General features: G+C 42.3%; 1 protein-coding gene across 1 annotated transcript in view; it reads right to left on the bottom strand.

The window, feature by feature from the left end:
• The window catches only part of CACNA2D2 (calcium voltage-gated channel auxiliary subunit alpha2delta 2), a 234,988-nt gene extending 211,767 nt beyond the window's left edge, over positions 1-23,221 (bottom strand). Inside the window, exon 1 of the mRNA XM_065686957.1 lies at positions 23,200-23,221. Within this exon, the coding sequence (XP_065543029.1) occupies positions 23,200-23,213 (14 nt within the window). The 5' untranslated portion in view covers positions 23,214-23,221. The remainder of the gene's footprint in view (positions 1-23,199) is intronic.
• Positions 23,222-24,672: the final 1,451 nt, after the last annotated feature.

Below are 24,672 nucleotides of genomic sequence, written 5' to 3'. Positions count from 1 at the left end.
TTCTGCAGCAGGTGCTGCTACACTGGCCTGTTTGAAAGACTAACCTTCAGCAGCAAGCACCCACCACCAAGGCACAGAAACATGGGCTTGAACACAGAGTTCAAGTCACAGCCTCCAGAGTGACTTGTAACATGTCAATGTAGGTTCTCAGAGCAAGTCTGAATCCACCTAAAGTCACAGTGAAAGCACCATAATCTATACAGGACACTGTGAAATTCAGCATGATACCTGTAACCGTATCTTTGCTGACAGGGCTGCAGCGAAACAGGCAGCACCACTGCTGTTCTCCCACGTCTTTTGGTGGAGAAGCCATGTAGGAGGCAGCTGTCTGAGTTGTTCTTATGGCTGATTTATTTGCAAATGCAGGTGAATGCTAGAGAAGGTGTGGGTTTAATTCTCCCCAGACTGATCATTTCACAGGGAAAATGTGAGCCTTGGCAGTGAATAATAGCATGGACATGTTTCTTTTCTTGCTTCTTCTGTTGAACCAAGTCCAGTCTTCCCCTGCTTCTGCTGTCACACAGTACACTGGTGAGAAGGGACAGTCACCCACATTGTCCTCAGAAAGCACATCCTCTCTGTGCAGACCAAGTGACTGAAAGGAATTAGATAGTAGGCTACTTCTTGCCCTCTCTTAGCACTTTACAGTGAAATACTACTGCTTATGTATTTCTGATAGTGAGTCTGTGTCCTGGGGCACAGGCTTCAACTTGAAGCAGATTGGCACAAGGACCTGGCTTGGTACGGGTACACTTAGTACATTTGTTCAGCAGAACACATACATCACTTTAAACCTGAAGCACTTTCACGGGAATAGTCCAGGTCCACACTTGCATAATTGGTACTGCACTTTTGCCCCCCATGGCTGAACATGTGTCTGTTACTGGAGAAAATGTGTACCTACAGTCTTGACAAATCAGTTGTTGATTGAGAGGTTAGAAAATGTTGTTGACGTACCATTAAAGGGAGACAAATAAGGGGAAGAGGTAATTAAGAATGAACAAATGATAATAGCTAATACGCATCCCAACTTGAGGTTTGCTCTTACTCAGGGTTCTTCAACCTGAGCTACTCAGCTAATGATGTACAGGGTTGCTTGATGTCAGATATTATTGTTTCAGAAAGAGAAGAAAAGAACACACTTGAAATTGTTAAAACATAGTAAGTAACTGTTGCACTTCCCATGGAAAGCCACATTGCTTTAAGAGCCTAAGGAGAAAGGAAACAGCATCATGGATATTTGCAGAGTTTTTGAGCAGAGCAAATAAAAACCTGCAAGTAAGAGCAAAAAGGTGTCCTGAGGGTACTACCATGGATGGGAAAGTGAAGCAGCAACAGGGACGAGACAAAAGCTATTCCAGAATCATTTCCTATCTGTCTCCAAGAGGCACTTACCTGCATGTTTCAGAGCCCATGCTGGCCTTACATTACAGAGCCCACAGAGTGGATGTTTCGAGGCATACAGGTTCTTTGCCCAGACTGATGTCATATCAAGGCAAAGGCCTGATCTGAGTCCACAACTGGAATGGATTACTTCAGCACTGTCATTTTGTACTATATATATACTATATATATATATTATAGACAGTCTACAAAGTACATACACTCCATCTCAAACTGCCAAGTCTCAAGATCTTTTTGGGTGATATTCACATGTACAGAGGCTGTGGACATAACTGGAAGCCTACTCTGGGAAGGGTAATTGGGATGTGCCTGTTGACTTTAGTATTTTGTTTGCTTTCAGTACAGGGATATGAAGCTTTATCCAGGACTGTAAACATTTACAGTTCTGTAAAGACCTAGCCTCACTGCCCAAGGGCTGATGGGCCACTGTGCAAAATCTGGTATAGTCCCACGACTGTGTTGGAGGCAGCTGGCACAGCTGGAGACAGTATTTTCCTCCAGTTTTCATCTGTACCTGTACTCAAAGTACAGATCTGATCTGACAAAAAAATAATAATATGGGAGCATTCAGTCAGTTTAGCTCAAGCCCAAGCCATCCGCCATTGAAGCATTTATCTTTGGGATCCAAACCATAGTTCTGCACAATGTGAGGGAGAAACAGCTGAGGTCAGCATCATATCAAGTCACCCAGCATTGCACTTAGTTACCTAATGTAGCCATGCCTCACTATTGCTTTAATTTAAAACACGGTTACTTCACACCAGTAATCAGCACTTGTTTCAGAGTTCAGTACAAGAGATACTCAACCTTGACCCACATCTAACACAGAGATGGGTTTTTCCCTTTAGCTGGGCAATGATTTAAGATTGCCTTCCTGTTAAGTGCTTCTACTGCGCTCAGCACAGCAACTGATACTGCTCCCCCAGCACTTTACAGTTGCTAACATACATACCCTGTGGAGGAATATATACTCATGGTACCCCATCCTGTAAGGTGAGCACCAAAGAAACAAAGTAGCTGAGCAACCTGCCCATGGATAGGCCAGAAGTCTGTGACAGACAAGAGAGAACTCCAGATTCCTGAATACTGAGCCCAAAAACCTGTCAGTTCCTCAGGGCCTCGGCTCTGTGACTTCTACAAAATAAATAGATTTTTCTTATTACTAAATTCAGAAGAAGACCTAAAGGAGATTTGATTAGATCATATAAATACCTTTATCATGAGAACACAGGAGTTTTTAATGGCCTTCTGAATCTAGTGGAAAAAGACATTATAAGAAAACCAATGGCTGGAATTTTAAAGCCAGACAATTCAAATTACAAACAAGGTACAGAACTGAGGTGTTTCTAACTGTAAGGGTGATTAAGTACTAGAAGGGCTGCCCAGGATTTATTTGCTTTTTGAATTCTTCACATCAAGAGCAGATGTCTCTCTGGACGATCCAAACACCAGGTTACTGGACTCAGTACAGGGTAACAGGATGAAATGTCTGGTCTTTGCTAAGCAGGAGGTCACATTAGATCGTCTCATCGTCCTTTAAAATCTTCAGCTCTATGAATAGTAATGCCCATCATTGTATGTTACAGTTTGTAAACCAGCAAAGAACATGCTGCAGCATAGCTGGGAGACAGAATAAAGCAGCACATTAGAAAAGAAAGCACTTTGCTCTGGAACTAAACATGTGACTGGCAATTATTTAAACTTCATCCATGTGTCTCCAAATTTCCCCCCCAAACAACATTTTAATTAGGTTTCAATTATAGGGTAAACAAATTAAAATAATCCATTAATCAAATAGGTTCTACTGCATCCAGAACAGCATTGCCAACATTCCTACATGATGCTTAAATGCCCGATTGATGCAGAAATAGCTGCCGATTTGCAGGAATTACATGTAGGAAATCAGTAAAGAAGGGTTCTTCTATAAAAGGTTTTATAAGCCTGAGCGTGGGATTCCTCTATTATATTTGAGTAGCTATAAAAACTTTTGTGCTAGATCATAACATTCTGCAGTTGTGAATGCAACAGATTTTACAGAAAATCTGTTTTAGCTGTGTCTCAGGGAGTTCTTCAAATAAAGACATTGGCACCGCTCTGTGCTGCTTTGCCTGTAAAGCAGAACTCTGTTACTGTCATGCTCCATCTCAAATTTCCACATGGTTTAAAGACCCACCCAGACATCAGGACTCCTGTGTCCTCCCCTGAGGCTGTGAACATGGCACTTGTTTGTCAGATGGGGCTCTGAATAAAATCCATGGAAAAGGATCTGAGGCCCTTCTGTTTGCATATTTGCCTAATGTTCATCATAGCGCTTGAGCATCTCACAGTCTCTAACAGATTTCTCTTCCCACCACTTCCGAGATAACAAGAAGTGTAATTCCCACATTACAGTTAGGAAACTGAGATATGGGTCATATGAAGCGATGTTCCTAACATCAAACAGGACATTTGCAGCACAAGAGGGGCTGAACTAAGGTCTTGCAATTCTGAAGAGGCGTGCCCCATTCTAGATCATCTTCCCTTCCTGCACCTGCCTGGAATGCAAATGACAGAAAGGAAAGTGGCACAAAAATATAAAGTCACAAAAATTTGCCTACAAAGTGCTGCCTTTTTGATGGGGGAAAATTAGAGCTAAGACAAAAGCTTCACGAGGTTCTGAAAATTTCTGCCAATGTCTCTTAGAATTTCAGCCATTGATTTTGCTTGTGAGTTTTGGAAGGAAACTCACACACAGAGACACACAAGCACACAGACGTCCTTCTCTTGGAACAAGAGCTAAAACCATAATAGCAAGAAAATGTGGAAAGCAGTGTGGAAAGCAGGCCTGCAGCAGTGTGGGTTGATATTCTGTCTTTAAATCATTCTGGCACTTGTTTTTTTCCCCTTGAGGTGGAAGTGGTAAGCATCAAGGCAGAACTGCAGTAGCCTTAAATCAGAACATGCCTCTGTTTCTGGGTTTACAAAGCAGACTCTTTGCATGCCCAAGCAGAGATCTTGGTAATTCTCTACAGTGGTACAAAGACAGTTTCTGCACAGCTGCTTGCTATACACGAGCCAGCTTGCTTGCTTGCTTTCTCACCATGCAGTGTAGTAGGGTTGACATATTCTGATACAACCACTGCCTTCTTTTCTGGCCACACACAGGTATCCCCTAAACACCTAGTATTTGAAGGATCTAAATCTATCTGGCTACATATTCTGGAGAAGTGCAAAACGTATAGTCTTGATTTTATGATATTAGCTAAACTTTGTGAATTTGTTGCTATTTTAAGAGACATTTTCTTTCCTTCCTGCCCCCCCCCCCCCAAATCTTTATCCTGTTCCTCTGCATCCTTTCTCTAATTATTCATCTTTCCTTCCCTTTTCTTACCTGCTTTACTGACCTCTGTAGTCCAAAGATGAGGCGACAGTGCTGTCTTTCCTCAAACCTGGCTTTTTCCCCTTAGTCTCCCTGGCTCTACCAAGCCAAATTCTCTCTCTTTATTTTTTTCTCTCCTCCCAAACATTACATGCCTCCACTTCTTTCTGCTCCCACATCTGAAATACTCCTTTAAAGAGCCTCTGTCTTCTTGTGTCATTTTGATCTTCTCAGTGCTACCGATCAGGCTATTTGAAAATGACAGAAAAACCTCTCTGGCCTGTTCATCCCTGTTAGCATTACAGAAAAGCAGGCAGCTACAGCAAACACTGAAATATCAAAAGGAGAATAGTATGGTCAAGTGGCATACTGCTTCCAAGCTAAAGGATGGTGAATCACTGTGTGTGCAGCTTACTGAGCAGCAACAATATATTGTCATGATGTTGCATGTTAATATTCCATGGGGAACACTGAAAACTGGTCAGATCACCTCTGAAGCACTCCTTATAATGTGGTCTAAACAAGGAACCCACAAAGAAGTGCTTCCTAGAAAGTATGCCCTCCCAAGGAGACACTGGACATTATTACAGCTGGAGGAGATGCACTGCATGTGTCTCTAGTGCAATTGCATGCAGCTCCCAAGGTTAATCCTTCTATGAGCTGTAGGTGGCTGTGGCATTTTTCCAGAAGACAGGCATCTGCCACAGCTCCTTGAATTATGGCCAAAGTAGCTCATGATTCAGGCATGCCAATAAGCTTAATGTAGCAAGCACTTGGCAGGGCTGAAGTGTCAAATGTAACAAAAAGACCAGTGAGAACAGCGGAGGGTCAGGCCCTTCCAGGTCTGTGGGTGTAAGGGAGGGGCATAAAAGAGACAGGAAAAGGTGAAGCCAAACACACAATGGTGAATGCATTCCCTGTTTAATCATCCCCATCACTTCTCTTGTCCCCAGGTACATTCCGCCTTTCACTGGGTATCACCCTATTGCTGCAAGCAATACACACTGAAATCCAAACAGCCCAATCACACCTTTCCTCTACAGTGCTTACATCACTCACTGCCAGGCCATTGCAGTCCGTGCATCAAGCTGACAAGTGGACTTGCATGCTGGACACAGGCAAAATTAAGTAATGAATGGTGCTAGCAATGAAAATAAAGGTCACAGCTGCGAAAAAATCTGGAACAACAAATGAGCATTCAGGTGAGAATATATGTACTACTTTCCTTCAGATAGCTAATTATTTTCTCCCTATATCTCCCACCTTGCCAAAAAGGCTCCTACCACTTCCCAGCAGAGCTAACCACTTGGTTTGTACAGTCCTTGAAGCCTGCTACATCCTAGTTTAGTGTAGGGGTTTCTGTCCGGTGGCAATCTTTTTTGCCAAATCCAGACCCTCTTTCTAAGCCATGTGCCAAATCATTCCTGAAACAGGGCAGCAATAACCTGTCTTACCCAGGGTTCAGGAAAGAGTGGAGTTTTCAGTGTGATTGACATACTTTTTCCTTCAAACCAGCCTAAGCTCCCTTTGGCTTGGAGTGCAATAGAGGGATTTGAAAAAGAGTAAGGATCTCAATGTCCATTCTGTCCTCAGTCCTCTAGTAAAGGAACTGGAAGAGATACTGCAGATAGACACAATAGGATTAGGCTCTGGCAGTGTTGTTTTAGGAAGAAAGGGCGCAGCAGCTCTGCTGTGATATTTTCTTGACATTAGGCTATAATGGTTAAACTAAGAGTATCAGCAGACCTTATTTCAAGCCCTAATTATATCAGAAATCACCTGTGTTTCCTTAGGCAAATCCTTTGCTTGCGTAGTGCCACAGTTTTCCAGTCAGCAAAATGCTTGGACACCTCTAAAGCACCATGATGCAGAGACGAAAACCACTGTCATCACGAGGCACAATTCACTCACAGAGATTCATACATGCACAGCTTCTGACCGAAGTTGATGGCCAAAGTTTGCAATGCTTTATTACATTCTAAATTGCCTCTTTATTAGTTCAACAACAGTATCTGTGAACACTATCTTATAAGCCCCGTGATACTTTCTGTTGGTATTGGCTTACAGTTTCTCAAGTCTAAGTTTGGAAGTATGTTTATCACAAAATGAAAATCAATACAGAGGGCTTTCTAAAAAAAATAGCAGTATTATATGCTTAGATAGAAGGGTAAAGAGTCCTGTGCACCTGCACTGCTTTTAAACCACCTGACAATAAGGTCTCATTTTTGGCATAGAAACTGAACTATTCTGTAGGTACATTGTTTGGGCTACATAGTGTGAAACTGTTTCCCCCAATCAACTCTCACTCCAGGTCTGTTTACCAACTGTGGCTCCCACCATACTGCAGCAAAGAAAAGAGGTATCCAGATATCAACATGATTCAAGGGCCTAGGGGACTGCAAGGGAGAAAAAGGGTATTTTCCGAATCAGTTCCCCATGAAATCACTGGAACTAGCATTGTCCTGGGGGATAATAGAATGGATCATTAGGTGCCTTAAAAAGTTCACATTGGATTTTGAAGCCACCCTGCAAGATGAAAAATCAGTAGTTTAGGCAAATAAATAAAAGTCAGTGAATCCTCTTTAAGCTGTGAACACAGGGGCAAAAGGGCTGTTAGAAGAAAGAGATTCCATTCTTCACAAATGATGAGTTTTAAAACTCCCCCCCTTCCATCTCAAATCCTTCTCTCTCTTCCCTGGTGATTTAATCACATAAGATACTGTAAATCAAATTGCTTCCTTTTCTCCTCAAGTATGAATTATCTCTTAATTAGGTTATTGGGCAAAAATGAAATGCATCCTATTAATAGCTTGGGATATCCTTTGTGTTAAGCCAAAGGTTAAAACCTATATTTTCAGTATTTCAGGAGTGAAATATTGCTCTTGCAGGCAGATGCTTTACCTATTGCTGAATTTACTGAATTCATTCTGATTTATGTGCACATGGAAGAAAGTAATCAGGACCACAGTATTTAATTTTTCTAATCAAGCTTCTGTTCAGATAAGAGAAGTGGATTCATGGAACTGACTGACAAGGTGAGCAACCAGATGATTTTGGCTCAGGTATTTGCATTCTGTGTTTTCCGTGTGTACATCACACAGCATAATCCAACATCCATGCTCAGGTCAATGTCAAATCTGACAGAAAGATGCAGTGTACATATGGAGCTATTTAGATGTTCTCCTGAGACACTGCTCCATCGTGCTAAACAGGCATTGCTCCACAACATCATGAATTAACTTTATCATGCCATGACAGCACCAAGTGATGATATTACATTGGGTTGTGATGGCATCTCCTTTCAAGGAGAATCTCCCTTCAAGAAGAATCTCCCCTACTCATGTACTCAAGTCACCAGTAAGAGGAACGGAGCCTACTGCATCTTCTAGTGGACATCATGACAGTGTTGGCTGGCTTAGCTATACAGGGTCCTGGATGGGACCCCTTGGCACACATCAAAAGCAGATGTGGAATTGATGGGAGCTGGCTTGGTCTGACAAAGCCAGCCTGTGAGTAGAGCTCATCCCAGGTTGGCCTGGGATAATGGTAATGTATGTCTTCATCTTACAGCTGATGAAATAAATGCAGAGAGTCTGTCAACATCCAGAAATACAAACTAAGAACTCTGGTGCCTCTAGACAATGCTAACTGATATTTACTATTAAGCTTATTCTTTACTAGGAGATATTTACCAAGACTCATGTAAGCCTCAGTTATAAAAACTTCTTCCCAGTCAGGATTTTTCATAGGATGATTGAAAATGTTCAAGGGAAAGGGTGTGAACTTTGCAGAATTCTTTCACAACACAGATTTGGATTGCCTGTTTCAAGTCAATTGCTGAAGTTTACTCTTTAGAAAAGTAAAGCACTACCCAAGATACTATACTACCACAGACTCCCAGAGCAAAGCATACGTAACATTTATGACCAGAAACAGGTCCTTTTCCACTGCTAGCTACTTTTCATGTGAGCAGCATAAAACAAAATGGAAATGATTCCTGCACTAGCTCGTGTGACTCTGCTTATAACATCAAACAAGAACCCAGAGAACAAAACATTAGTTTCATGCTAGCTACAGTAAACAACATTAGACTGGCTGAGAGCTGTAGTTGGGTCCCAGGCAAAACAAGGTCTTTGCTAAACAACATCAACACAGTAACTAAAATGTGAATAACTAAATCATACACTGTGCAAACTGAACCACCAAATGAAAGTAAAGCGCTGAATTATTTGAATGCTCTTCAAACCCAATTTAAATTTCACCCACTACTGAGACCTCCATTTACTGGCATCATAACTAATAATGGGAATGCTGCTGAAACGTCAGTTTTAGCGAGAAGCCCATTAAGAGAATGAGAAAAAGAGAGACATCATACAAGGAAAACCAGCCGTTTACAACATGGCATGTAAGCTTCTTGCATAGAAATACAAAATAGCTGGAAATAAAAAGCCAGGCAGTAAACTGTCCTTTTTCCAACATATTCAGTAATCACATCCATCCAGAGCTTCACACAGGAAGCCCTGAATATAAATATTCTACAGCAGATGCTGCACTGGCATTAAAGTTCCCTGTTGGGAGACTGGATGATTCAAAGGGTAGTAGAAAATCTGTATGTCTTTAAGATACTGGTCTGAAACCAGCCCAGGTTAATTCTGGTATGAAAGTCATTTCCATCTGAGAGGATTTTTTAGCCAGCTGGAAATGAGCTGGAGGTCTCTGTCCCAGACTCAGCTGGCAGCTCTACAGAGATGCTGATATATCAGGGAGACTGATCTGTTCCTAAATCCTACCAAGGTTTGTGGTGTTGTAAGCATGGAGCTGTTTAGGAGGCAGGCATTGCTGTTCAGTGCTGTGCATGCATGCTCTTGCTCCAAATTAAAGGTTATTGGAGACTGAACAAATCCCTGCATGTCAGCTGAGTTGCATGCACATCCCTACCCTTTGCCCCCAGTGCAAGGCAAAATATACCAGCAGAAGCCACAGCAATCCTAGTGCCAGAGGCTCAAGTGGCAAAAGGCTGTTTGCACATACCCTCTTACCCGAGGTAAATTGCCCCTGTTGCTGTCTGTGTCCAAGTTTGCTCAGTTATTTAACCAAAGTGAGTATAAAAGGCTGCACACAGGGCCAAGATTAGGCTTCACACATCACGGCCAAACATTTATAGAATGTTGTTTTACTTTCCTTGCTCTGCTATAGATCCTGCCAACAAGGATCCCAAAGGCACAGAGACAGAGTGCTAGAACATTCCATGTCTTCTCTAAACACTGCCAGCTCTGTGACCTTGAGAATTTTCAGTTTCATATTTTCCCACATTACCTCCCATCAACCATTTTCTAGCCCATTCCCCTCACGTGTTTTGTGCTTTTTGAAGGAATTGTTTTCTAGCAGATTCTTTGAAGTTAACAGCATTTCTGATGTGTCATAAAAAACACCTTTACCCTGCATGCACCCTTGCTCTTAGTCACTGGGGAGCTGGGGAACTATTCTGAGGGTCATTGCAAGCAGCCTACCCCCGTAAGAAGCTGGCAGCCCCAAGAATGACCTCCTCTTTGCTCATCTGTTTCAAAACATGGGACCTCCTTATGAAGCTTGAGCAGTCAAAGAGTCCAGCTCTTTGATAAGAAATTTTTATCAACAGCTTTCAAATGTCTAAACAGATACATACATTCATTTTACCAGCTCTTACTGACCTCACCATAGAGAGTAATTAGGTTAGCCTGGCATGGGCTGTTTTACGTACAGTTCCCTTGATCTTTTTATTTATCAGTCTTGGCAGTTCAGCCTATTCCATCAAACTGCCTTTTATAATAGGCTCCACAGGGCTCAGTTCCCCTCTCACAGGAGGGTAAGGCAAGAATGTTTGTATTCAGTGAATGTGGCCACCCCAGTTTGAAACCATGGTCCTAAGGATAAGAGTCAGTTCCCATAATTTGGTTGAGGCTGAACTAAATGAGTGATGGTTGATAACTCTCTTCATTTTTAAGCTGGGTTGAGATCCTCAAACATGAACAAATTGCTAGCAACACAAAACATTCCACTTGCACTGGCTTGTCTGCTGCCCCTTGCCTGTGTCACTAAATTATGCCACATTGCACATACTACACTTGTTAGCCCAGTCAGGAGGCAGGAGTGCTGTTAAAAGGCCTGGTGATGAAGCAAGATCCTGCTGCCACTCAAGAAGTGTAAATATTAGATTGCAGGTGGCATAAACAGACTGGGCTTATGCCCATTACCGATACTGCAGAAAGGACAAATCTGGTGTCAGCATCCAGCAAGTTGGAAGCTCGGTTATCCCACTGGAATGCAAATTATTTGAACCTGGTAATTTATTAGGTCCACATTTTTTAAACATAAGTCAGCATGAACCTGATTTCTCAGCTTGTAAACTCATCAGGGCAAGGACAGCCTGCAGAGCTGAGTTCAGGGGATCCTGATCCCAAACACTATTACCCAATAACAATAATGAGAAGCCAGTGACACCTTGTGCATGCTTGTAGCTTGGTTTTGTCATCATCATTCTCCTTAAGACAACTTTACTCCATTCCCATCTCTCACAGTTTGATCTTTCTTGCACAGATTCCCTCCAAAAGGGTTATGACATCTTTCTGCATATTCTTAGTGTTTTATCCATTAACATTATCCATGCACAATTCTACATTTCTAAATGGCTGACAAGAGCAGGCCACACACTTCCCTGCTGGACATTAAGAGATTTGCTTAAAGCTGGGCAGGGTCGCTTATTCTAAAAGAAGCCCAACTCTCAGTATGCATTGTCTATCAAGATACCCCTTGGCAGGGTGAGGTTAAGGTACAAAGCTCACTTTGGTGCTGTCTCCAAGGCATGAAGACATCTCACTCCAGAGATCTGTGAACTGTGCATACATAGCTCATAGACAACAGCTGGCCCATGGTCTGCAAATTAGCTCAGATCAACCAGTTTCATTCTCTCTACTTCCCCAGCAAAATCCCAAACAGTAATTAACAGGTTTCCTCATTACGGCTCAGCCTCTCTTGAACTGTTGGAAAGTGATATGTTCTTTGGCAATTACAGTATTAGTTTGTCAAGGGCTTCCTACAGGAACATGGCCTGAATGGAGGCAGCCCACTAGCAGCTGGCTATGTACAAGGCTTGGCAGGAAGCAGTGGGGGAGATATGGACTGCAGCCTGGGATCTGGAAGTCTGAAGAAAACATGTGCACAGAAAAATGACATGAAAAAGATCTCAGCTGGAGTACCACTCACGTCCCTCTTTTGGGCCACCTTTCTTGACAGGGTTAAAAATTGTTATAGTGATGGGTAGTATACTTCAGTTTAGGGGTTCAACCCTCTCCAGTTTTGACTCTCTCAGCCAAAGGGGAACACTGGCCTAAAAGTTTGCCTTAAACCCATGCAGGTGAGTGCTCTGAGCACCTCTACAGGCACACAGAGCTGTCCTCAGACCATTTCATTAGCTATGAAGGAAAGTCTGATGTGCCAAAGCCCTCACAGTCCCTTGGTAGCTGCTGGATACAATAACTTTTGCCTCTTTACTACCTCACTTACAGGGATCTCAACAGATTATGAACAGTGGTGGCAATTTTTGTTATATTGTGAGGAGTCTAGAGATTCTGTTAAGGTGAAAAAAGAAATTTCTTTGTCCTCAGGGTTCCCATGCAGCCATGTGAACTTGGTAGTTTCAGAATCCAGAAGGCAAACATGAAAAATTCTGAATTTGTCATTTTTAACCCAGCTGGTGAAATTCAGAGCTCTAACATTATTTGAATAGCAAAGATTGATGATATTACTTGATTTAACTTCTTAGTATGCCCCTGGGAAATGCAAATATATTATTCACTGTTCCAGAAACTCCAGAAAGTTCCCATGTAAAAGCATGGACATTACCAAGTCTTGGAAATTAAGACTGGAAGAGGCCTTGAAAGAGCATCTAGCACACTCCTTGGCCCAAAGCAGGAATAATTGTATCTAAGCCTAATACTCCATGGTCAGTAGCTCTAACTGGGGCTTATTTAGTGGCAACTTGAACATACTAGCTTTGGACAGCAGTTTCCTTATATAAAAGAAGCCAATATTTATAATTAGTTGACAATTTTGACTTGCATAATATCTGCTATAAAATGTTCAGTTGTTACTAGGATCCACATTGCCCAACTACTAATGTTCTGGCCTAAACTTATAAATACAAAAGGGATAAAAGTATAAGTTTCTCTTCTTAGCAAATGTGCTCTTTTATTCTTCTTGGCAACGTAGGAGCACTAGTTGGTTACTTCTGTGTGCATTCCTGGCACTGAGGAGGAGACTCTTCCTTTGTCTAGTGAGGCCCAACCTCTGAATATAGCTCAGTGTCTGCCCTGTACTCTTGTCCACAGACTGACTGCTACAATTAAATCCCAAGTAGTCGCTTGAAGCAAAAAGAAACTGGTGGTGTGAGAAACTGCAGTACTAAAAGCCAGTATAAGTACTGCTGAATATGTAAAAGAAATTATTCAAAAGTGGGTTGTCCCATCTCAGAAGTGAGCAGAAACCGCTGGATGCTTCTGTCCACTCTCACCAGATCCACCTGCAAACAGTATAATGAAAAAGTACTGTTTGGATGGGTTTGATGACAGTTTTATGTGCCCCATACATTGTAGCTTGGTCTGCAGTAATCAGAATTCACATCCAAAGATTCCCTTTGGTATGGTATCCTTACCGGCATTTTCTACAGGAGATTAAGGAGAGCACACAGACCAAACTGGCCCTGTGCAATCAGATTTGGTCTCTCCAATTTTATACAAGCAGTGCTTGCACAGTTTATGTTATTTATGCCCATTCAGTAGTGGGCTATCCAAAGTGTAAACCTCACATCTTTCATCAGTATAAAACAGGTTATGGCTCCAGTCCAAAAAACAACAACCTAACTACAAAGTATCACTGGCCTGGTGGCTTATATTCTCCCACTGACAGCCAGCTTTTAATTCTACCCTTTTTCCTGCATTCGTAAGTAAAAGAACCTTCAGAGTGCTCATGAATCTGGCCTAGTAGTTACAGCAGTAGCTTGAGACATATGAAAGCTGGAATCTACACTTTGCTTTGCTATTGTCTTCTCTGTGATGCTTCCTTTCCCTGGAACCATTTCAGCTATGCCCTTTTTTTTGTCTGGTCACCAAGGCTCTGATGTAGTAGTCCTAATAAAAGCAACACAGTAGGTACAGGGACTGCAGGCTCATCTTTGCTCAGCAGTGCAATATTTCTTGGAAGCAAGCAGTAGTGCAGATTATGACTACCTTTCCTATCAAAACCAGCAGGAGAAGCCTGCTACAGGGCAGGATGACACTCCAGTGTCATCCTACTCAACACGAATGAGTCATGGTGCAATACCCTTCTGCAGCAGTTTGCCCAGTACTGCTATCTCTGCCTCAGAAAACTAAGGCTGAAGACATTGACACTAGGTCATTAGTCCAGAATGCAGTGAGAGTCTGTTTCAGGGCTGGGTTAGAGAGCTCCCAGAACCTGGTCCTCTGGTCAGACCACATCTCATTCTTCTTGTCCTTCCAATACAAAATACTGAGGCAGAAAATAAGCTTTCAAAATTCCAGAACAGCAGTCACAGAGCAATTAGAAGCATTATCTGAAAGAAACCAAGTAATATCTGTCTGTTCAATAAGAAGGGGCCCAGAATACAGTTATTTCTCGTGGTTTGTATAAGACTGCCCAAGGATGGCATTCAATCTGCCTTTGTCATGCTGTGGTTTGTTTATTGCCTTTGTTGTTTGTTTTTTCCCCCTACAGCATTTGCCTCTTATGCAATCTATCTTCTATTCTCTTACCATCAGATTAAATTATTTTGTTCATTTAATGTCCTGTAATCCTTAGATCTAATTCTTCTGAAGGAATATTGTGTGCCTAAAAATATAAATATGTATTACTGTTAGCAATGCCTGCAGTTAAGACTGCTCAGCTCTTTCTCACATATGAATGTCTTGTGATGTCTCTTTGTCACATGTGATGTCTTTTGCCATCTCCAGGAAAAGTGTAGTAAGGTTAACAGGAGGGACCAGAGTTAGAATGGCAAACCAAGAAACATAAAGAGTGGAAGAATGAGCCCCAGGACTGGCTGGGAGTACAGAAGGAAGAAGTCAGGTTATTGGCCAAGATGTGTGGGCAAAGATGAGATATGTAGAATCAAAAGAAAGCTCCAAGGGAAAGAAAGTACAAGATGACTAGAAACTGAAAAAAAAAAAAAAAAGAAAAGAAAAGGAAATTTGGAGAATGATGGAATTTTGCTTGTTGATGGAATGACTGAAAACAGAGATGAGAAAAGCTGTGTGAGAGCAGAGAGCTTGAGAGGAGGGAGAAAACTGACAGAGAACAAGGGAACTACAGCACAGACATGAAACAGCAGCCATCCCTCCTGTGTCACCTATCCTCAGTCATGATTGTGAAACTTCCTGAAAGCGTGCATCTGATTATTTCTTTATCCTGTATCCTTTAATGCCAGGATCACATGACAACGCAGTGTTACCCTGTTAGCTCAAGTGACAGAAGCCTGCACCACAGAGCTGAAAAACAGTCTTGATGCAAGGATTGCTACAAGCCTTGCTCCACTGTGGATCTGAACATCAACATCTTGCTGACTGGGGGAAACCATCTCTCTGCTCTAATGAAGGCAATTACTCTATAAAAGATTTTAAAGCCTTAATTTTGCAACACCAGTGATCATGAAGGCATGTGCCAACCAGGCCTCAAAGATCACAAAAGGGAAAAAGTTTGTTCAACAGACTTTGTGGCTAGGGCTTGAATGTATGCATGTGTCCATAAACTAGAGACAGAAGGCATGGATTCTGAGGTCTGCCAAAGAACAGCATGACCTTGGGCAATCTATTAACCTCTCCACACCTCAACTTCCCCATCCATATAAAAGAATGAGGATGACATATTTTATACTTGACAGGTTTGTAGATCACTCAGACCTATGAGATATACCCAAGGGTAGCTCACAGTAACTACCTAGTCCTGTATCTCTAGGCAGGAGAGCTGCTGTTTCCATTTTATGCGCCATCCAATGCAGTCAGAATTATGGTCAGAAGTCAGCTCCTGTGGTCCATTAATATACACCCTGGCACCTCTCAGTGCTGCATTCGAGAACTAATCTGCCTCCAGTCTCGGCTAATTGGAAAAGGTTGATAGACAGTGCTGTCACAGCAGCGTTAAGTGTTTAGAGAGTGATTATTCTTGAAAGACTTTCATTTTTTCAAACTTCTTTCAGAAAAAGCTGTGGAAATAAACAGGAACACCAAGGGCTAAACAACACTTTGAGCTTTACAACAGTGATCTCTAGAAAGGGGATGCAATAGCCCAAAACCTTATCTGTTGCATTTACAATTACACGAATCTGCAGGTTTCCTCATATCACTGTTGGCATTTAGGGGCTTGCATCATGTAAAATCCTATCCATAATAGTCAGCATGCTCCTGAGAGGAATCGTTCTCAAAGCATCAATATACTTTTCTGTAACCTTTCTATTTAATAAAAAAAAAAGAGACAGTTTCAATTAGTGAGGAATATTCCATATAAATTAGATTATTTTAAAAGTTCCTGCAGTATTAGAAGATATTTTTAGTAAATGAGCAGCTGTCACTTTGGCAACATATGTAGCCTTTTACTCTTTTTTGTTTTATACCTGGTCACTTATTCTGTAAGAGTCAAACCCACTCAATTTCTCACTACAGCTAACAGAAACTGTGCCTGCTGAGAAGATGAATAAGGAATATTCAGTATTTATGATCTCACTGCCACCAGCAGCTAAACAGCAGCTATGTGGAATCTGAAACTTGCCCCATACAGTCTGTATGTTGTTGATCTCTGGATCAGTGTTAAGTGGGAGCAACTCTATGCAAGGGCAGAGAAGGGCCCAGTTTAAAACAGCCATCAGCTTCATTGTCTTGCCAAAGGAAACCAGCACATTTTGCTCTGGTGATACATGGGCAGCCCAGGCTGTAAGCACTGAACAGTCAGCCCTGCCAATGTGCCTACCAAGATGAACATGCTGGCTGTTAAGAGATTAAATCCCAAACCTTGCTATCAGCACAGGCAGAAAAGCAAGTCCTTTCCAAGCAGCACAGCTTTGACATATCTTCGTCTCCTCTTCCATTCTCTTGGCCTCCCATTGGTACCAGAGCTTGAATACTTCCTTTGCTCTTAATCCCTAAAGGAATATTTAACTTACATTTTAGCCAAAATCTTTTACTATTATTATTATATACAGATTTATCAGTGAAACTCTTCAGGGGGAAAGCTTTTGTCATCCATGCAAGTACAGTACAAAGAAACCTGGACTTATCTGACTAATTACTCCAGTGTCTCCCCAAATCCTATCAAGCTGCTTGTTATTAATCAGTTAGAACAGTGTTGCCTGTATGGCAATATAACATATGCCAGGATGAGATCTGTTTACAGAACTCCAGCTTTGGCAATGAGCAGGGAGATGCTGATGCCAGGAGCAGCAGTATTGCTACAGTCTACTGCCAGATCAGGGGCCAGCAGACATGTGACATTTCAGGTGCTGGATCCAGAGGGCTGTGGATGCCGTGCCCACTTCTAACTTTCCCACATTATCCCTATAATAACTTATTTTGAGTTAGCCTTGACCCAGACCAAAACAAAAAAAATAATACTGGGATAGATGGGAATATAACTCTATCAGGGGTATTAAACACTATGGTGCACATCTGATGTCCCATGAAAAGAGTGAAAGGTAAAAGAGACTCTTCAACCCTTCCATCTGTCCACTGATTTTATGCCTGCATCCCAGCAGTGCAGAAGAACTGAATAAATTTTATCACAAAGTTGTTTCACTGTCATCACCCTGAAGTTTTCCTGTCACAATATATGGACATAATATAATGCAACAGAAGTTCTTCTGTCAATCCTATCCAACCAGCATCTTCTCCAGTAGAAGCTGAGAAATTCACTAACAAACTATTGGATCCCCGCCCCAAAGTATTAACTCCTGATGCAGTGACTAGTGTCTCTTCTCAGAGTGTGTGTAAACTCCTCTCAGATGGGCAAGTGCCAGAGTCTTGACTTAACTCTTCAAGCAAATTCCTGCTTAAAGCAAGTGAAAATTTTGCCCCAAGAAAGACTGCTGCAGTGAAGGCAGAGAGCAAGTCAATTTGCAGCATTTCTCTAAAAGACAGGTGTCTGCTGAGGAAAAAGCTGCACACATTGGAAGGTTGGACTATAAGGTTTCACTAGAAAGTGACTGTGATTTTTGCCAAGCATAGAATGAAAGATCTGGAACAGAACTGTTTCCTTGAGGTGGCAGTGAGGGAATGTAGAAGAAACAAGAGAATTATCATGTATTTTCTTTTGAGACATCTTTCTACTTTCTGGTGATCCGCAGCTCAGAGTAAAGATGCAGCCAAACCCATCCCTCTTCCCACTTCAGAACGCCAAAACATTTTGTTAACAGTGGAGGGTCAAATTTCAGTCAGGCTTAGAAACAGCAAATTATTACTATTGCTATTTACAGGTCATAGAATGGAGACATGGAGATGAAAAAACTTGCCTACAGTCCATTAGTGGCAACACTGAGAAGAGAAGCCAGGAAATCTTGTGGCCAGTCATCTGCTTTGTGCATCATCCCATTTTCTTTCCCCAAAAGGCAATGCTCTGTTACAGGTATACTGTATTCAGTAAATAGTCTTCAAGCAATAGCACACAGTATCTCACCAGTGTTTTTCCATATTTTCTTCAATGATCAACACATAATATTGCCTCTTTCATTTTCCAGGTTCAGTATTCCCACTCCAGAAAGACACTGGTTTTGCAAGAAAATATAGACTTAATTCCACTAACTTCAAATACAAGCTGGTCCAAGTCTTTGATAATGAAGGAAAACCACTGCCTATATATATGTATATATGTACAGGATTATCCTCTATTCAAGATGTCCTGTGGGATCTTAAATATCCATCTGGACAGGACATGGAGAGGCCAGATGGGACTTTCAGTTTAGCATTTATCCTAGCAGAAGCATTCAGTAAGACAGCGTGTCTTTGAGTCTGAGCCCCAGCCCTAGCTTAATAAAACCTGAGTTGACCTTCTAGCCAAGGAGTAAGAGTACTGAGTCAGCTGTAACAGTGCAGAGGGAGATGGCAATGGCTCATAAATCTGTTTTGTATTTTAGCATGCCATTAAACTACTCATAATTAGGACAAAGCACAGGATGAAACCCCAGGCAGGCATGGATGCTGCCCTTATTACCTGTGGATTGATTCTCCTTTCACTCATGCTGGTGTTACATCAGTGACTTGCTGGTGTTTCTTAGGTTTACTTTGGCGCAGTGAGGATCTGAATCTGGCCCAGAGCTCTAATATCTGTTCTAATTTAATCCATGTCTTTGTCTCCACATGGGAATTCTTATCTAGACATAGCCCCCTTTGGGCCCTGTGCTATTTCCAAATATAGGACTTTTTCCCATTTGTGCTGTATTTGATGGGAAGCCCACCTAGCTGTACTTCATTCACCACATGACTTGCACCATATTTTAAGGTTAGATTTAAGATGTTTCTCTCCTCTGCCTACAGCGCATTTTAAGTACATTGCATGTTTCATTATTTTGTGCAGTTTTCTTGTGCATAAATCAATACGTAATGAATCTAAGCACTTTTATACTTGCCAAAGCACCGTGCAGATATTAACTCTCCTAGACCCCTGAGAGGTGAGTAAAATAGAGAGCATTATTAGCCTTTCTATCTAGGTCTTTCCAGTGCATTCTTTGGTAGAGTAGGGACACACCAGATTTCACAAACAGACAAAACGAGGTCAAGAGATGGAGTGCACTGTGCTAGGACAAGGAAGACTATGACCCAGAGAAATCAGCTGAAATGTGTAGAGAACCTGTGCCCCTTGTACCATAAAGCTATGCTCTCAACAATACAGTTTGGATACAAGTTAGAGGATAAGATAAGGCCATTGGATTTATGTAGACATGATGATCACTTCCTAAATCTAAGGATAGGGATATCCCTTCAGAAAGCAGACAACTTCCCAAAGATCCATGGAGATGACTGCTCTTCTTTAGGGCCCATGCTGAATGATCTGGCATGTTAGGCTACAGATTTGCTCAAGGAAATGCCAAAGAATGAGCCGAAGGACTAGAATCATAGAGGTTCTGGCTCTCAGCTCCAGGGGCAATTTAGCACAGCATCACCATTGCAGTGGTATTCTCTTTTACACCAATGGACAGATTCACATTTAATACACATGCATCCTTAAACTCTTTAAAGGACAAACCTGTGAAATAAACCATTTCTCTATTCCAGCAAAATGTCACAGATGACACTCCAGGGCAACACCATTCCATGAGTAAACACATGGGAATGTCTAAGGAACAAACCAGCAGGGGAAGGACTCAATGATCATAAAGGTCTTTTCCAACCTAAATGATTCTATGATTCTAAGGATGAAAAAAATATCATGGTATAACCTAGGGGAGAGCATTTGTTACAAGACCCCTCTGTGCCCAACCAGAGAATATGGGCTTGCTGGAGCCTGAAGCTCACACAACAGCAGCTCGCAGTTGTTAATTCTAGAGAATCAAGCTCAAATCCTGCTGTGTTGGCCAGGATGGAGGCCAATCACAATCAGAGGCAAATCCTTTTAATATATTGCATATCACTGCAATAATCCAAGACACATCTCATAAAAGATTATGACTTGTGCAAGAATATTTCAGTCACTGTGAAAATTATTCCAGTGAAGAAATCAAAGAATTATCTTAGCAGCATTCAAGTTTTCCATCAACCTTTGAATGAGAATCCCTGGGGAAGAGTCTGAGGAGGCTACAGCATCCAAGAGGATGCCAGGGAAAGCTGTAGTTCCTGCTGACTCCTCTTTACAAAGGCAAATATGGTTGTACTGACCAAGGCAGACAACGCAACTATACAACACAGCACCACGACAGAGCTTATTTTTCTATTCCAGGGGACCAACTCCATTTGTCATAAAATTGTTACATACAAATGTGTACACATATCAAAGCTTCTTTATAGCCCTTTATGACTTTCAACGTTTAACAACACATACTGAACACATCTGCAAGCTTCTTATTTTGCTATCATCAAGTTTGGAAATACACCCTCTTGGAAGATAAAAGTTGAGGTTCAAATGACTCCAGATTATACCAATTTAATAAACATTTCCAGACATACTAAAATTATGAGAAGTGTCAATACCAATGACTGTTATTAAATAACTTAGCCCAAATCATGCCTCAGTGGCCAGGAAAGTACTATCTCTCTAATTAGAAATTTCCACTTATCTAGTGAAGCCAGGAAGATCAGCCCCTTTCACCTGTGGTAATCCATACAATTCTCAGGTTTTCTCTACTGCCATTACACATGAGAGAGCTGTTCACTTTAATAGGTGAATTCTGGCTTCTTTAAACATGTTTTCAGAATATAGAAGTTCAAAAGCTGGAAAAAGTGATTTTTAGAAATACTAAAGATGCTGATTATGAAAATCTCTGAACTAGGGGAATGTCTTCTACAATGAAAACATGCAGAAGTAGTCTATAATGAACAAACCAGTAACTTAAGATTGTTTCTTAAGGAAAATAACCCAAAGTGTATCTCCTTTAAGCTGCAAAGTCTTTCACAGAAACAAAGCCTAATTTCCTTTTTTCAATGGAAAGCATCACCCTAGTTCACACACTGCAGACGTACCATCAGAACAATTTACTTTGTAAGCCATTTCGTAGAAGAAAGAAGTGCTTGACACAGGATCTGCAGTTATCAGTACAGCCTTAATTTCTGATGTCTAAACCCTTATCTTTTAAAATTTTCAATTAAAATCCTGACCACCATTAATAGCAACTAACACTTCAACAACACTTTTCACCATTTAAGTCTTAAAACACCTTCTGAAGGTTAGAGACATTACCTCAATTTTACAAGAAGGGAAACAAGCATGGAGAGCCAATTTGCCCAGACCTACCAAGCAGACCGGGAGCAAACACAGAGCTGTGATCCATCCTCTTGTGTGTTCTCGTCCTGAGGAAATTAGCATTCCCTTTAATTGCATTTTTATTTCCTTTTAGAGAGCACATAGGAATATCTGGAAATTTAGTAGTAATTTTTAAAAGTGCTTTGGGGAAAAGGGAAGATTTTAGTCACTCATTATGTGACTAAATTAATGCACATAGAAAAAACACTCTTATGAATATAAAACATGGCATACACTCCACTTTCTAGACTATTTAATATTTGCTCTGGAACTCTGAATCAAATCAAATCCTTCAACTCTGTATTGTTTGTAATTTATTTCAACTCCAATTGATGAGACAAGAGAGGCTCTCTCCAGTTTACAAGAGGCAGTGCTCTGCTCATGTCACCTTCAACAGCACTTGATGGGGTCTTTTGTAGCCCTCTGCCACACCCAGCTCCTGATGCTTTCGGAGTATTGCTACCTATTGGTCCCAGCTCTGAAAGGAAGCTTGAATGGGTTGTGCTGCATGTTTGAAGACATGTTTAGCAGAACAATCCTTACAGAGCTTTTCCTTACCACCTTAATTCTGTCACAGCCAGTAATCTAACACCATCCATCGATTACTTGGTTAGGGAGTCACTTTCCATACATCCATATAGTCAGGCATTACTATAGAGAGAGCGCTACAAATCAAGTTCACAAGTATTTCTAGGCTTAGAACAAACCCCTCTAGAAATTGAAGCCAATTTGGGCACCTTGACAAAACAACAGTGAAGCAGGAGAAAACTCATCATGCAAATTAAAACTGGTACCATTTAATTGACCCTTCCATGTTCCTTCAAGGCAGAGAAGGGACACACACACTCCCTTAAACCTTCCCAGCTCAAGGACTGGCACATTCCGGACATGGGAAACAGCCAATCCATGTATTATTCTCTGGGATAGTAGTTGACATTTAATACCGCGTACCAGGAGAAAACAGAAATACATTTTATCAGGTAAAGCCAGTGGGAGAGCTGAGCAGGCAGGCTGAGGTGTAACTATACTCAGTGGAATCTGGCCACAACATCAGATGAAATACACCTAAATGCCACATTAAAGCCTTAAACAGTTGAGGATACCTCAGTTTTCTGGCTCACCTAAAAGACAGCACATTGTCTGTGTGTGTAGTAACATACTGACTGGGTTAGAGTGCCTCAAGGGAGAGCTTTAAGTGTGCATTATATGCATTAGCACATACCTACCAGCATTTGAAACCAGAGACTCAGTAGAATCTACTTAACATCAATTTACATAAATATACATACATTTTCATAAAATTAAATGAACACATGGTCATTCCCCCACCGATGGACACCCACATACACTTACCCAGCCCTTAACACTGCACACCCCTTCCTGCCTGAGGGCCTGCCCTGTGCCCCTCAGCCTCCCGCCTACCCCTAACCCCCAGCACCCTCCTGCCTCACCTGGAACAGGACATCTCACAGCAAACACACCTGGAGACTCCCATTCCCGAGCTGAGGAGCAGTGCCTGGCCCCTCTCCGTGTCAGGGTCCAGCCGTTGCGTGGGTTTCTTCTCCTGTCTTGGTAGGGGCAGCTCACCACAGAGCCCGGGCACCGTGAGAGGAATGGTGCCTCAGAGACAGGCAGAGGCCCCAGCACTGCGAGGGGAACAGCCCCTCAGGGGGGGGCAGAGAGCCCTGTGCACCGTGAGGGGAGCGATGGCCCAGAAACAGAGAACAGGATCTACAACACTGAGGAGAGCAACCCCTCAGAAAGAGAGAGAAGGTTCCAGAACAGCAAGGGGATAGCTGCTCAGAAACAGGGAAAAGGCTCCCAAGTGATGAGGCAAGCAGCCACCAGAAGAATACAAAGGCCTGAGGGGCACAGCCTCTTTAAGGGATCAGCCCCAAGGCCATGTGGGAACAACCCTTTAAAAGCAGGAAAGCCATAAGGCAGGGGTTTTGGGGAGAGCAGCTGTTCAGGAGCTATGTGAAGAGTGGAAGGTATGGTGGTACTGAGGGGAGCTGATCAGGTTTGCCTGGGGTTTACAGTAGTGGTGGAAGGGAGAAGGGCAGGCAGCAGAACCAGTAGTGAGCTTTGGTGGGGCAGAGCTGTGTTGCTGTGTGGGTTTGGTGAGTACAGAGGAGACAGGGCCGCTGACTGAGAAGTCTCTCTCAGGGCCTTTGGAAAGAGGAGGGATGAGGAGCAGTAGTCTTTCTAAGGGAAGGAATGAAACCAGCCCACCCTTATGAGGGTTAGCTGTGTCTTCCTTGGAAACAGGAGAATAACCATAGCAGATTACCTGGTGGGTACGGTTGCATACCAGGCCTGTAAACAAGCCAGCTGTTCTGTGAGCCCTGCCCTGTCTGGGGGTGTTCCTGCAGCTCAAATGCCAGCCCATGCTCTGTTTTGAACTATTGAAGGGGTTGAGTCCAGCTCCTGCTTTGTGGTGCAGGTGGGAGGTCATGAGAGGCCTCATGCACCTTGGGGTTATGGTGAATGCCTGTTGGTGAGCCATTTTTCTGTTTGAAGTGCAGGGCAGTGAGAAATCCCAGTGTCCTGGTCCTGAGAGGGCTGTTCTGGATGTCGGCGGATGGGAAATGCTATGACCAGGAGGAAAGCAAATGAGGTAGGCTGTGGTCGGCAGAAAGCTGATCATTCTGGGCAAAATCATCTTTAGGGTTACAGTGGTGTCTCCAGAGATGCTGTACTGAGACAGTGAAGCAGTTCTGGGCTTGTTCCAGTGTGATTAAGATCAGTCTTGTGAAAACATTGGTTTTCTGGTTAAGGCATTGGATAGTGGCTGTGGCTACAATCCCTTCTCCCTGATTAGCACTCTAGATAAACTGAAGCAAGTCTGGCAGTTTCTCTGTGTGTCACTTGCACATCTGCCAGTTAAATCAGGGATGTCTCTTCCTTGTAAATGTACAGCATCG

Source organism: Lathamus discolor, chromosome 7 (genome assembly GCF_037157495.1).
Source record: "Lathamus discolor isolate bLatDis1 chromosome 7, bLatDis1.hap1, whole genome shotgun sequence".
NCBI lineage: Eukaryota > Metazoa > Chordata > Aves > Psittaciformes > Psittacidae > Lathamus > Lathamus discolor.
This window is presented reverse-complemented; position numbering and strand designations above follow the sequence as displayed.